The sequence below is a fragment of the Synchiropus splendidus genome, chromosome 6, assembly GCF_027744825.2.
Source record: "Synchiropus splendidus isolate RoL2022-P1 chromosome 6, RoL_Sspl_1.0, whole genome shotgun sequence".
NCBI lineage: Eukaryota > Metazoa > Chordata > Actinopteri > Syngnathiformes > Callionymidae > Synchiropus > Synchiropus splendidus.
The window spans coordinates 10,152,848-10,168,375 of record NC_071339.1 but is presented as its reverse complement, the minus strand read 5'-3'; the positions used below and the strand labels follow the sequence as shown (position 1 = coordinate 10,168,375).

At 43.5% G+C, this 15,528-nt stretch overlaps 1 protein-coding gene across 8 annotated transcripts in view; it reads right to left on the bottom strand.

Annotated features, from left to right (window-relative positions):
• The window catches only part of itpr1a (inositol 1,4,5-trisphosphate receptor, type 1a), a 67,145-nt gene that overhangs the window by 6,769 nt on the left and 44,848 nt on the right, over nt 1-15,528 (bottom strand). For 7 of the 8 annotated variants that reach the window (XM_053869240.1, XM_053869241.1, XM_053869245.1 and 4 more), the window contains 12 exons: nt 9,264-9,447; nt 8,940-9,193; nt 7,532-7,732; nt 7,357-7,467; nt 7,197-7,292; nt 6,991-7,134; nt 6,556-6,663; nt 6,265-6,457; nt 5,608-5,730; nt 1,671-1,846; nt 500-664; nt 28-217 (listed from right to left, as the gene is read on the bottom strand). In XM_053869240.1, the coding sequence (XP_053725215.1) occupies nt 28-217; nt 500-664; nt 1,671-1,846; nt 5,608-5,730; nt 6,265-6,457; nt 6,556-6,663; nt 6,991-7,134; nt 7,197-7,292; nt 7,357-7,467; nt 7,532-7,732; nt 8,940-9,193; nt 9,264-9,447 (1,945 nt within the window). Of the gene's footprint in view, nt 1-27; nt 218-499; nt 665-1,670; nt 1,847-5,607; nt 5,731-6,264; nt 6,458-6,555; nt 6,664-6,990; nt 7,135-7,196; nt 7,293-7,356; nt 7,468-7,531; nt 7,733-8,939; nt 9,194-9,263; nt 9,448-15,528 lie in introns of those variants that run through there. The other variant, XM_053869248.1, reaches the window with a different exon arrangement.

The following is a 15,528-nucleotide window of genomic DNA, read 5'->3' as shown; positions in this document are numbered from 1 at the left end:
AGGTCTCATTTGAAAAAGCGCTCTTACTCAGAGTGACGTTGGGGATCCGATCCACTTCCAGGATGAAGTCATCTTTAAAGAATATATAACCGACAATGGAGAATAAATAAACCAAGATGAGGGCGAGCACTGCGGTCAGCACAATGGAGCGTCCGTTTCGAGTTACGCTCTTAATTACATTCAGCAATGTCTCTTCTCTGTAGACCAAGTCAAACAGCTGCAATGACAAAAAAGAGTAGCACGTTATAAAAGAGGCTTCCGTAATAGCAGAATCTATTACGTGCACTTAAATAGGTTAAAAAAACAGCAACGGTACATTGTTAAGTAACTTAAAAAGTGCTATTGATGCCAGGTTCACGGGATGATGGAAGACACATTCAACCTTTTGAATGCCACTCAAGGCTTTTGTTTGCATAATGAAAAACATTTTATTTGTTCACTACTACTGCTACTACTTTTATGCTGCGTATTTTATGCGCATGTGTGAATGTACTCTTACCAGGAGACTGTAGAAAAACACATGCACAAACACTCCAAGGCAGCAGATGATGAGGTAGGTGAAGTGGTAGAGGAACTCAAAGTCCATCACCATGGCTTTGTATCCGCGGGTGAAGGTTCCACGGTTCCCCAAAAAACTTATCAGGAATATTATTTTATTACAAACCTGGAATGGTAAAATTAAAATGTCTTACACTTCCCTTAAATCATTAGTCAAGTATTTAAACAGCTTACATGGCTATAGCGTTCATTCATTGCGATTAATTCCAAATATTGTATGAGCTTAAAATGATCTCCCTTGTGACTATTCATACCAAACATTTGTTGTGATGAAAAATCAAAAGTAAATTCTCAACCAACGTGTCCAGATGTTCGTGAAACTACTCCTTAATTGAAACAATTGCTTCTTCCTTCTGCAGTTACCATCAGGAGTCGTCACTGCAAGTCAGCCTCCTTTACTCCTTGATCTCATCCAGGAACCTTGTTGGTTGTCTAACTAAAACCTCCATCTCTAACACCCTTCGCCCAACATGCTGTCCTTCTGATATACTCAGTGCTACTGTCTCTAACCCACCTTTCTGAGTGACCTTTCTGTCAGAGATCACTCTAAAGAATCTGCTGCACCTGCTCCACCCTGCCTACACTCTCCTCTTCACCTCTTTTAATCTCTGTCCGTCCATGAATAACTGATGCCAAATCCTCCCCCTCAAACGTCTTCATCCGACTCATCTTTACAGATCACCATACCATCAGCAAACATCATGATCCAGGGAGACTCCTCCCTAACATCATCTGTCAGTCTGCACAGAACAATAGCAAACAAGATCAAGTTGATCCCTGTCACTCCTTCAACACACCTCACCACTGTGTCATTGTCCTCATACATATCCTGCACAACCCTCACACACTTTGCTGATGCTCCAGTCCCGAACTTCCCCACTAGGAACCATGTCAAAGGCTTTCTCTGGATCCACAACGACACAGTGCAACTCCTTCTGACCTGCTCTGTAAATAAATTCTCTTGCGTTGCCAGAAACCATTCAGTTGCTCACTCATTTTCAAAAACATAACTTGAGATTTGTAGAAAAAAGTGCACATCTGTTCACTTAAACAAGCCAATCTAAATAAATATTCAATAGTTTTTAAGAGAGATGAACTTGAGAGGGGCTCACATTGAAGGCACCCAGAAGGAAGAGTGTGGGCTCCAGGCCAACGGAGAAAATAAGGCGGAGGATAGTGACAATCACGAGGGCACGGATGCCTAGCGGCTGGGGCATGATGATCACAATCACCAGTGTGGCTAGGACCCCCATCCACAGCAGGGCAGACAGATGGGAATCCAGCGTACCTGCAGAGAACATACACACCCACACATGTCAGCAGGTTATTGCATGGTCGAGTTCAGTGGCGTGTCAGCAACCGACAACTGAAATTTGACCAGCTGTGAGTGACACTCGAACTGTCACTTGCAAGACTTTGAACTTTGAGCAGCTGTCATAGAAGGGTAAATATGCTTTCTGCTTGGCCGTTCTTTGGCTTGGAGGTAAATCTAGGATAAGCTCTGGGCCCGGTTTGACTGGTCTACATTGGTCAGTAAACCAAACCTGCTGGTTTGTTTGCATATTGCTAATGTGAGGGCGGGAGAGGACACGGGAGTGGCAAAAAGTAGGTTGATATCAGCTGGACAGAGAAAACTGTTGAGGTAAAAAAGCAAGAACGAAAAATGAAAAATGAATTTCAACCAAAATGCTTCAAAATGTTTTAAACCTAAATTACAGGTCTCAAAATCTAAGAAACATTGCCTCTTATGCCTTTGGGCAGTGGGAGGGCACCAGAGTTCCTGGGGGGAAACGCATTTCATATCAGTTTTTGACAGTTTGAAATGTTTGAGAAAGACAATGGACCAGGACCCAAATATAACCAAGAGGTGATTCATCAGAACTGCGAGATCACAGAGGTGCCCTCTCTGCATCCCAGCCCAGCTGCTGCTGGAGCTGCAGGCAGTGAATCAGCCTTCAACCCCATCTCTATCTGACTGAACAAAGTCTGTCTCCCGATTAGTGTTTTGGCAAAATGTTCTCATGTCCTCACAATTTACTCTGGATTAGGAAACATTTATTATGCAAAATAAACAACTTTATTTGCAGCATATTATCCATCAATTAATCATTATTAAATATGGATTAGCATCATGTAAAGACTAACTAGATCTTACAATGGAATAGTCACTGTTAAACAACACCATAATTACAGAGTTTTAACTGTAAATAAATTAGAGTTCTCCAATCTGAATCTGGGTGTCAACACATGCCATTTGGCATTTCTATCCAAGTCTCTGCAGTACACTCTGAACTTAGAAAGGAAAATAATTGTGTGCTTAATAAACTTGACTTGCAATCTCTCCTCTGTGTCAATTCAGTCCACTAGTTTTCCTCCACTCCCAATCTCTGCGGAGATCATGTGACAGGTGCCACTTACATAACAGCGCTCTCTAAAAATACCAAGGCTGAAAGATTCATGAGGGAAGAGGAGCAGCGAATGGAGCAAAGGGGGCTTCTGCATGCACTTGGTGAACTTGGGCGACTAACACTCTAGTGGAAGACTTCGGACTGATATAGAATCGCCCCTATGGCTGCAGTGTGAGCGTTTGTGTGAACTGAAACTATTCATCAAAGGCCAGCCAGTCACGCATGCAAGCATGGCTGTAGAACATACCGACCTAGTTCTGCTGCTCTTATAACCCCAATTGTAAAGCCCCGAGCAAAGCAGGAGGAAAGGTATGCAAGAGTTTCACGTGATCCTGCCGAGCAAACTCAAACATCACAGGAGGAAGAAAGAACACTCCTCATGCTGACTCCAAATGTTGCAGTGCAACTCCAGAACCTTCTCAATTTTTAACTGGCACTAATGAAATTAAAAATTTAAACTGGTTGATTCAAACAGTTTGGAATTAATAATGGTGGAAAATATAATTCAACCTAAATCGGAATAAAACATTGAATCCAGATTTCACGAAAGCTATTGAGTGAAATGTGCTTCTAGTGTTACGTAGAGCTGCATTATTCAAACAGACTTGTCTCGTAACCCAAACACACATGTTTAAACACATAAATAAAAAGAGAAATGGAAGGGAAGTAGCCCAGTTAAAATAATAGATGCCATTTGGATTTGGTAGACATTGTTATACAAAACTCTCCACGCTCAATCACAGAGTGAATCTTTATGTGCTGTAGATTTTATCTGCGGTGTGCCATTCATGAGACAAAGGTCTTGCTGGGTCCAGTTTCTGATCCCGATCAGGTGAGTCAAGTCAGCAGGTCAGAGCATAACAGGAAAAGGAGATCAGTGGGTCAGGATTGTGATTCATCTGAGTGAGGCCTCACCTCGAGACTGTTCTTTCTTGTCCAACCCTGACTTGTCAAACAGTGTCATGTAACACGTAGTGGAAAACAAAGCCACTGGTTGTTTGATGACTTTCTCAATGCTTTTTAATCTTATAGATGCTGCCTCACAGCAAGAAGGTCGTAGGTTCCGACTCAGGGTGTGAGCCTGTGTCCTGTCTGTCTGGAGTTTTGTTTGCTCTTCCCATGATCTGGGTTTCCTCCCACAGGTCAATATAGTGGATGCGTGTGCGTTTGGTTTGTCTATACATGCCTGTCCTACAAGCATCATGTTAGTCATGAGACTTAAAAATAAATAAATAAATAAATAAATTTATTTAAACTTTGATGAATTACAACTGAGTCTCATGGCAAAAGTGACTATACCTGCTAGGATTGATAGGAAGTACAGCATCTATTTTCATTTTTTTACAGAAGACATTTCATGTAATATTTATTTATTCCTCAGTTTAAAAAAAAATCATTATTAAGTCCAGTGTGTGCAGATATCAATTCTGCCTGTATACTTTCCTATGCTTCTCTTGTGTTCCAGCTCCAACTTGCTCTCCCTCAGACAACTCACCACTGTCTTCATACATATCCGACACAACCCACACATACTGACGCTCCTGACCTCCTCATTCTGTAGGAACTGTATCTGGCTTTCGCTGGATCCACAAAGATCGAGTGTAAGTCCATCTGACCTTCTCTGTACAGAGGTTCTCTTTCTGGGCCTGGAACCATTCAGCTTCTCAAGTCATTTGCAAAAATATAACCTGAATTGATGACATTTGTTGAAAATGAACAAAAATGTCTACTTTTAAGTGTTGATTTTCTAGACTCGTCGGAGGAGGTGGGAAACCTGAGGACTGGGGCCAACCTGTCTCACCCCTTCCAGGACAACCTGATGGCACAGGGCAGCGCTTCAGTGACAGGCGGATCAACCCGTGTTGGACGACGGAGTGGTTTAGACGCTTCTTTCTGCCCAGCGCTGTCAGGTTGTTCGACAGTAAAACCTGATGGTTTTTTTTGGTTGTTTATTGGTTTGTTTATTTATCTATTTATACATTTTTTATATATTCATTATTATCTATGTAGTATTTATTTGCTCACAACTACTTATTTACTTATGTTTTATTTATTTCATCACGATATTTGTTTATATATTCTGGGTATTTATTGATTTGTCTTGTGTTGTTAGATAGTTTGTGGCTACACTTTTTTATGCTGATACTTTGTGGACGTCTTTGTCCTGTCCTGTCCTAACCTAACCTAAAAACATACATCATCAATTAACCACCGCCTAGTCCTGTTCAGGGTGGCGGGGAGTGCTGGAGCCTATTGAGGTTTGGACCTGTGGGGACTGACTGTGGGAGGAATCAAACCCGCAACCTTTGTGCAGCAAGAGTGCCAACCACTAGGCCGCCACTTGGCCTAACTCTAAAACATCATGTCTAATAAACAATAATGGCTTTTGAAAGTCGATTTACTGAGCGTGTGAGCTGCAGCGGTGTGATCATAACAAAGAAAACTAGGAAAAGGCTCCGAGAGTTGGTATTACACCAGGCCAACAGAGACCAACTTCTCCAGTCCCTTTGTGAAAAAACAGAGAGCCAGACACAGAATCCCTCAACATTTCCTGATTGTTTCACTGAAATCTGTTCTTTTCAAAACAGACCACCACATGACTTCGACAGCGGCATCTTAAGGTCTGATGCTTAATACTGACCTCCGTGGATTCCCTCCAATGGGTAGAAAAAGCAGACCAGGAGGTTCATCAGCACAGCCAGATAGAAGGAGACTGTGCTCCACACTGAAACATTTCTGGAGCACCAGTACAACACCGCCTGTGCTGGAGGCAATAAAAACAATAAAATAAACAGGAGCCGGTTTTGTCAACAGAAAATTTGAAAAAATAAAATAAAATACATAAAAACCAATTTGAAAGACTAAGTCATCTGGAAGTGTATTTCAGAGCACATTGTGTTGAAAGAAGTCAAATGCGTTTTTACAGTGTTCCATTTCAAAAAAACGGTTTCCTGGATGCGGAAAGTCCTGGAAAGTTCGACTGGCAAAATGAGCTGCATGTTAGGTGACTCACAAAAATCTTGTGGTTCATACGAGGACACGATTCTTCATTTAAAATGCTTAAGCCACTACTTCCTCCTGTCACTACACAGTTCTCAGCATGCGTGGCATCAGATGTGGGTAACAAGATAATCACATGAAGGCAGCTATCACAGAAAAAAATGGGGAATTTTAACTTAACCTAAATTCATGCATTATTGCACGTCAATGTAAATAAGTTCATGTATGAATTATTTGGTTGAATAGAGGCCCCAGTGAACACAGTACACAACAACAAATATACGTGGCACTTCTTTACCTCTCAGTTTCTTCTGCCAGTTCATCTCATTAAAAAGGTCCTCTGCTCGCAGGAAGAAGTCATTGATCTTACTGCCCTGCTCATCTCTCTCAGTGGTGTAGTAGATCCGCAGTTTGGACTCTGAGGTCAGGAACTCACAGATGTTAGGCACTGGGAACACAATCTCCTCCATCGTGCGGTCCTGACGCACGATCTGTGTGAACAATGGTTGGAGTCACCGTCGAGTAGAATTCAAATCACTTGATAGACTTTTGTTGGCTCATATTTTAGGGAATAGGTTGAGTGTGAAACCTCTATTTGTGCAGTGTGTTTGGCGTAGAACTCCAGTGCTTCATCTCCTTCTCCACTGGCTCCTCCTGGCTTCAGCATCATCGACAGCTCCTTGTTGTGACGAGCTAACTGTGTGCAGGAAAAAGAGAGAAGCTTGAAATGAACAACCTCACTCACTCACATAGTGTTTTCAGATTTATGAATTAATCACTATTTAATGAAAACTTCGATCGTCGATCCCTGTTTCGCCATTCACACTCTGGAGGAGTGTAACCCCAATAGTGTAGGACCAAGCACATCACCGTCTGTGAGTGCAGTCTTCAATATGTTTTATCGTGGATCAGGAACTGATGGGATCCAGAATGACTAGTATACATAATGGCAACAAAAAAGCTATCACCAGCTCCAGCATGAGTCCTGGTCCCAATAGAAGTGAAGAGAAGTGTGTTTCCAAACCTGGTGAGCTAAGATATAGATGTTGTGGCCAACATTTCTCGGCGATGCCGCATCGTGCTCCTCCTCTGCCCCATTATCCCCTTCCTCTCTTGTGTCTTCAATCTCCACCTCCCCCTGAAGGTAAGCCTTTTTTATAACTTCTACCTGCACAGAAAAGTATGTGAGAATCAAGGCTTACCAAACCCGACAAGACAAGTCGTTCTCACCAGCTCCTTTGGTCTCATGTTGTATAAGATTCTTTCAGCATTCTCGCTGTCGTGACGGCTCTCCATTATAGCAAGCAGCAACTTGGAAGCGTTGTTCTTCAAGTGAAAAGGCAGAATTTACACAAGAGCAGAAAGAAATGACAACTAAGTGAAGACTAACTTTGAGCTCCAGCACCAGGTCCATACGCTTTTTTCCAAGTGGATTGATATCGTTCAGGATCAAGGCGATGATGATGTCAATCCCGTTGGACTCATGTGTGGCAATGCAGTTCTATTAGAATGGAATCAAAGGTTCAGTTGCAGCCTGCTGAACTGTAGGCTGAAAATGTTGGAACCTGGTTCTCGTGGCACGGTCCTTGACAGTACTCTGTGAGACTCTCCAAGGTTTGGTTTATGAGCGACACGTTCTTCTCATTGATGTAGAGTCCAAGCAGCCCCAGACCTCCTGTGGTACTGCCGCAGATGCAGTCGAGGAATTGTAAAGTCTCACACACAAGGTTGTAGTTGTTCTTGTTGTTCTGACAGCGAAGGAAGTTCTGGGAAATACAGGGATTCAATTCAGAACATGACCTTCAGAAGAAGAAAAAATCCAAATATGTGAAGGTCAAGGTTGATGCGAAAGGAAGACAGGTAAAAAAAACTGTCACTTTCCACTGTTATAAATTAAACAAATCAACAAATGCAACAATCCAGCACTGTTTGATCCATGAGGCTCACTCATGAATTGATCAACATATTTCGGCACTTCTTCTGCCTTCGGGATTTCCTGTGAGAGGCTACCACAACAAGCCACTTCCCTCCACCTCACTGTGGATCACACAATCCTCCTCGAGTGCTCCTTTACCACATCCAGGAACGACTCCTTCTCTCCTTCATCTCCCCGGTACCTCTATGTCAACAATTTTTGTCCAACATGTTGCCAATCTCTTCTCTGTACGTGTCCAAGTCTTCATTCTTATCACGCTAGACTGGGAGGACTGAACTCACAACAGGAAAATACATACCAGGAAAAGCAAAGCTGCTCTACCATGCATTTTTTGTCTTTTATTATGCAAATATATGTGCTGAACCCCTTTATATGAATTCTTTATAATTCATTCTCACACTTTAATCAAGCAGCCCTACAGTAACTGGTGAAATTGGGTGGCCTGAACAGAACCTTAAATGTAAACGGTCCATCACTTTTACCCTGCAGGGTGACTGTATGCAGATATTGACCTGTGGGCAAAAGTACACCAAGCACACGAGCATCCCACCATCCACAATGACATTCTAAGCATCAGTGGTCTCTATTAAAATAAGGACTTGTCAATAACTAAAGAAACAAACTAATAAAGGCCATCTAATCTAATCTAAACAGCAGGAGAAGTAACACTTTGGTCTTATCTAAGGCATCATGAATAATACATTTATAAGGCGTTATAGATGATGCTATGAATGTTCATGATCTTATATGCTCACGAGCTCTTAACCACTACCTTTAACTGAACCACATAGTATGCTACTATTAGAAATATAATTAAACTATTGCCTCAAATTCCGCACCTTATAATACTTAATAAACCTCGTCATAAGTTACCACACAGCATTATGAACATTCATAACATCTTATGAATGCACTGTGACAAAAGAAACAACTGGCAATAACAGCGAAATAGACAGTGCATCATACAGAGGATAGGAAAAGCAATGAAAAGAAAGGAAACAGAACTGTGACAGGTGTGTGTGTGAGAAAAGCCTCACCTGCAGGTCTCGGTTGTGATTCTCACAGAGTAGTTGGAGAAACCGGAGGATGGGTTGCATGATGATGATCACAAAGCTCATTTCTCCATCGTCCTGGTTCTTGTCACCTGTGGTGGGCTGTCCATCAGGAGTTGAGAAATGTTCTTCGGGATCTGCTTCCCGTCGGTAGGAGTTGAAGGCTTTTTTGGTGGCGGATGAGGCCTCCAGGAGTTGCTCTCGCACATCCTCCGTCATGACAACAGCAGACTCTCTCGCTGTCAAGACAAGTGAATTCCACTCAGAGCTACTTCCCATTTGGTGGTGTTAAAAAAAAGACTTTCTCACCTTTTTTGCGGACAGGGACATCTTTTTCTTGACTGTCGTCGTCTCTCTTTCGGTTTCCCAAATCGCTCGTGTTGACGGTCACGGTAGCTTTGATCTCTAACTGGGCCAACTTCATCCGATCATAGAAGACCCGGAAGAACTTCTCTGATTTCTTGTCTTCAGTTAAACGACTGAAGAATGAACGCTAAATGCAGGAGAAAAGAATACTGATCAGCTGCACGTTTTTGGCAGCAGTAAAGAGCACCACACGATGAAGCTTAAAATGTTCTCTGAAACGCACAGCTTGATTGATGTACTTGTTCATTACCTAATGGTTGTTCTGGCAACAAGAGCAAACACAATAAATGCAAAGCCAATTGTAAGACTGCAGCAGCAGACAGTTCACCACGCAACCTCCATATTTCCTTTGCCAAAGATGGATGAAGTGGCTGAGGAAGCATCGGAAACTAAGTGCAGAAAGAAGCCCCTTTAAGCACGTCTGAAGGTCTGTTCCATGACTGCACCACTGTCACCTATTCAGTTCAGGGAATGAAATCCTCCTCCTCCTCCTCCTGTAGATATTCAGGTACACGTTCAAGAGTGAGGGAAGTGGCTTGCAGTGTCAAGTGCAAGTTGAAGAGGGAGCTGAGGCCAAAGCAAACATACCAATAAACCAAGTATTGAGTTCTACCAGGAGGCCATCTAATTAAACAAACCAAGGTCCCAACCTGGGATTTTCAGTCTGGCAGTAAAGGATGCAGAGAGTGAATCGACATCATTGATGGAAGCAAGAGTCCATCCATTCATCCACCCATCCATCCATCCATCCTTGCCCACTTATTCATCATCGGGTTGCGGGGGCAGCAGCTCCAACAGGGTGTGCCAAACATCCTTCACCCAGGCAACGTCTGCCAACTGCGACTTGGGGACGCACCCAGGCCAGTATCTCTCCATCTGGTCCTGGGTCCAGCCCTCTGTCTCCTCCCAGCTGGCTGTTACTGAAACACCTCCAACGGGAGGCGCCCAGGGGGCATCCCCATGAGATTCCCAAACCACCTCATCTGGCTCCATTTAACGCAGAGAAGCAGCGGTTCTACTCTGAGTCTCTCCCGAGTTAGAACTCCTCACCCTATCTCTAAGGGAGACGCCTGCCACCCGTAAATGGACACTCAATTCAGCTGCTTGTATCCAAGATCTCCTTCCTTCCCTCATGACCAGAGTCAAGCAAGAGAATTATCACAGCTCCGGATGATGGGTTGAGTGCACAATTGTCATGGGTACGGATACACGGTAGATTAGAGATCCCTATACTTGTCCCACAGAGGGGAAATTTCTACAGATGCGGCCCCGCATAAGAGAAACCAGCTGAGATGGGTCATGAATATTTGTCATGGGCAAGCCTGTGGGGAGATAGGACAGACCCTGGATTTCAGTTTCATTTGTCATGTCATCCAATTATGTGCGGTCCAAACTGAATGATTGTACAGTGAGTTATGTCATCAAAAGAGTGAGCTGGTTCACATCCTGGTTCATGCCCTGGTAAACGAAAACAAGGCAACAAAGCAGCCAACGACTTCACACAGCACAGCATGTGCGTACGTGAGTGCTGAGTGACACAAAACAAACGCAGAGCTGTGGCTTTAATAAAACATGTTATTCAACACCGAAGGTTTCGCTGATTCAAAGGTATTAATAGGATCTAATTAACGGTGTTTTTTTTGCTGTGCAAGGTCTAGCTAGAGGAAGCCAGACAGGAACAGGAATAATTTGCAAACTTCACATGGCTCACTTTCATAATGAGTAGCCTCATTAAAAAATGACTGATCATCAAAAATCACAACACACATTACGCAACAAGTGAGACGTCAGTCAGCTCTCTGTGCCAAGTGTTGGAGCAGTCCACACCAAACAATCGGCTCACGGGGTCTCATCTTATCAAGCTTTTTGGAGGAAAAAGAAAAAGAAAAAAAAAAACACAAAATGAATGAAACCATCTTGACCAGACACTATTATGCAACTCAAATCTGGATCCACTAAGCGCATCGGTTTTTGCTGAGAAACAGGGTCACGCTGAATTAGAACACTTTCAGGCCAGCCAGCAAAATGCATACACGGTGTCCCAACCCACAGAGCTGTTGTTTTGGTTATGTAAGAGCTCTTATCGGCGGCAGCCTTGGGAAGGCCTCGTCCCGCGCAAGCCGACGCGCTAGGGGTGAAAAATGACATGACAGGGAGAAGCCTGGCCTAGTTACACAGTTTAAGGGAGAGACACAGCACGGGTGAAGAGGCAAAAGACTCGCACCAATGTGGGAATAAGTGTTTATATTCAAGCAGGCGAAATGATTGTGGAAAGGAAAACAAGAGCAAATGAAAGGGAGGAAGAGAAACACTATCAGACTGTAAGTAGGGCAGTTCTGAAGGTTTGTTACATAACAGACTCTCTTTCCAGGTTAAATGTGAAACTGGGCTAGTGGGGAAAACCATGCTGATGAAAGACAAAAAAAAAAAATAATGAAATTACAACAACAATTACAAGTGAACTGCTGAGCAAAAAATCTGAAGGACTTGGACAGTAGCATGTTTTCATTTAGAGAAGGTGTGGAAGAAGATTATCTGGGATTACCAGGGTATGCAACTGTTTGTAGTCACAGTCAGGGCAGGCGTTTGTCACAGACCCTATTCCTCGTGTTTTGGGACAACAGGTAGGTGGGTTGTGGCTCGGGAAGGTCTTATCGCCGCTTTTACCAGATGACGGTGTCATGTTGACTTCAACTGTCAGCAAATCTATGCCTGTAGTACCTGATAAGAGGCCAACTCCGAGCATGCAATGCTGAGAAGTTTACTGCTTAAACTGAGAATTAATACTTGTGGAAGCCACTGGTTCTATTTGGAACTAACATGAAAATGTGTTTTTCTCATGTGTACTTTAACTGAACAGTAAACATATGGTAATTTTTTTGCAAATGAACACTAGTGGTTTACTCTGCGTACTTCCTCTGAGAGCTGAAGGTTTCACTCGGATCGCATTTTTAAACTAGGAATTAGCATTCCCATGTCAAGCTTCTCTATGCTCGGGCATTGTTTGGACCTTACAGAGTCAGAATGTAGACAATTCTTCTGCGCAAGAAGGCAAGGTCTCTAATTACAAATAAACTCTCTCCCCAACCCACGCCTACCTTTAAGAAGACGGGATCATTTAGATACAAGTGGTTTAGACTAGTGTCCCTTGGCAAATGGCTGGGGTCTGTCTCAGTTTTGGGGTCGCAAAACTAAAGACAGTGAAGGGGACATTTGAAATAATAATTAATTTTGTACTGTGGATTATTCTAAGACAACCTTCTGGCAACCGCAAACTACTACTACTGCACACTTCTGAAACATGATATATAATGGATGATAAATGATAATCCTCTCAAATACTTTTTCCACAATAGTTATCAATGTGTATGTGTAAGAAAAAAAATAAATAAATCAAACATAAGATGGTTATTAGATTACATTAGACTGCCTTTATTAACATGAAAATTATTATTATTGTTATTTTTCAATGGCTCGTGGGCTACTCCCTTGGTCTCGGTTGTTCTCAACAAGCCTAAACAAGTCCTTCAGTCAGATCTTAAGGCCGACTCGGGCTGCAGCAACACAGTTTTGCAAAGACAGCGTGACATAACTTGAATCCTGAGGCAGATTCCACAGCCCCAAGCCACACCCAGAATGTCCACCACTGAACAGCAGCAGCTCGGCACGTACACACTCCGCCGGCAGTCACGGATGAGGGGTGGGGTAGGGGCAGAAGTGGGGCAAGCAAGGCCATCACCTAGTAAACAACTTGAGGACAGAGTTGATCCTGGCGTCTCCACCAGCAGGCGGATTCTAGAAGCAGGCAGGACGGTTATGGTCTTGAGCTTTATCATCTCATCATAATCCATTAGATAGGCGCCTCAATGGGAACAGCAGGTGAGATGTAATGATCCGGGTCAGTATAACACAAGCCGATCAACGCCAGAGGACAGAAGGGCCTCCGAGATCACACCCCCACCCACCTTTGAACCATTACATAACACTCATACTCACACAAGCAGCAGAGTGTGTCTGCTCACACACCCAGTGCCTTTCACAAACAGCAAAACTAGGTCAGCCGTCTCCCGCTCAGCCACATGCCAATCTTTACAAGGCTCACCCACATTTCACACATGCCTCCCAACACACCATTCTGGTCTGAACAGTGATTACATAAAAACACAGAGCTGGCAGTGCCCATACATTTTAATCAAGCGGCAGTTGTCATGTCTGGATTGTGCTGGTTAGAGAGTGCCATGTGTAGTTAAGGATGGCTTGTTTGAAATCTGAACTGCAGGAGGAAACCCCACACCAGTTGACTTCAGCCAGTGAAGTAACTCTGAGTCTGACATAATAACAAGAACAGATGCTGTTTCTATAAACGATTCAACGAAATTACAGATGAAACTGCAAGATAAATGTCGTGCAAAGACACCAAGTTGGAGACGATGGCCTGCGGATACTGAACTAGAAAAGTGATCAACGTAGCATTATGAATTAAAATATTCCTTCAATGTCTTTTGAACTATTAATGCTCCTGCTCACGGAAAACATACATGAGTCAATGAAACACGTGCATATTGGTGTCAACAGAAACACTATAAGTGTCAATATTTACCTTTAAAAGTTGAGGAGATGCAAACACAGAACATAATAGTTGTGAAGTGAAGACATAGTGGTCATCAGAGCTCACTCTGCAGAGACTGCAAGCCATTTATCGAACAAAGGATTTTTTGTCATGCCATGCCATTGCTGCCACCACATCAACACACAATCTGCGTTCAGATATCACTCAAGATGCAAGGACAGAAGTGGCCTGAAGGAGAGATTATGTTATACAACACATCGTGGTGAGGGACAGTATGAAATGATAGAAATAGAAGCAGAATGCCTGTCTGTATCCATGGAGACAAATCCTGAGTGGAATGAGACATAGAGGAATGGTGCGGGGAGGGGGCGGACAACACTGAAAAACAAGGTCACAGCTCTTTCCTTTCTCTCCTTCCGCTCCACGACTTGGCATCAACAAAGGGATGTTATGCAACAGCTATTTATACTTGAGCTCTCCCTCCCGAGCAGCCTCCTGCTCACGTCAGGTAGCACGGCATGCAAACCACACCGAGCTGAAACCGGTCTAGCACACTGATGTTGGACTGCCTGGCTTCCTGAAGATTAAAGGAATTCACTAACCACACTTTAAACATTAGACAAATGAGCCTCTTCTTGAGGACTGATCCAACAGCGAAAGATTTTGGCAGAGTCCTGACAAGTAAAAATGTCACAAGTCCCAACAAGACTGCCATGAGAGTGATAATTATAGGAATAATGGCACTCATCATGACAGCATTACTTACATAAATGTGCTTGACACACAACGCCCTGAGAACTCACACTGAACGTCAGCACATGACTCTGCGCAACCGACGGTTATTTTTTGTTGTTTATTGCCGCTAAGTAGGTCACGAGTAAATAGTTAACTGTGGTGCCTGGATATTAGGTGTCTAAGAACGGACAGGTGCTGGCCTGCTGTCGGCGGAAGACCAGTGTCCACTTGTGCAGTCATCTGTCAGCTATTCACTTCAGCATTCATCAGCTATTCTCTTTCTTAGCCTGCTGCAAAATGTCTTTTTTTTTTAAGATTGAATTTACAGACTAATAGGGTGCCTGGATTGAAGCTAGGAGACAGTTCAAATACACTTATGAAGTGCTTTCCTGCAGTGAAAATCTGCTCCGGTAACAGCAAAAGAGAAAGCCACAGTAAGGTTAGGTCTGGTTTCCCTTCACTCCCATCTGTGTCCCCTTATTCCGCCACCTTCTCTCCCCACTGCCCCAGTTCCGGAGGCCCAGCATGACCCAGTTTGGGTCTGCAGGAGAAGTGCGAGGGGAGCGCCAGAAGAGGCAGGAATGTTTTGAAGGCTGAGACATTCCTCATTGTTCATTCACTCAGGCTTATGTAACATGGGCTGATCACGTGACGCAGTGCGGCAGCAGCCGTGGGAGCGCTATCTCCACCACAGCGCCTTCCTCGCTCTAATCTGATTATGCAAGCTCGACGCTTACACAACAGTCCACAGACAGACACGCTGAAGGAAATTTGGAAGGATCATTATACGGAGTGAAGAAACAAGATACAATTAAAAACTAGCTCTTCACTGTAGAAATAATGAGATAAATACTGTGCATTTCAGCAGCAGCGACAGAACACTGAAGGTGGAGGAGAGGAGAC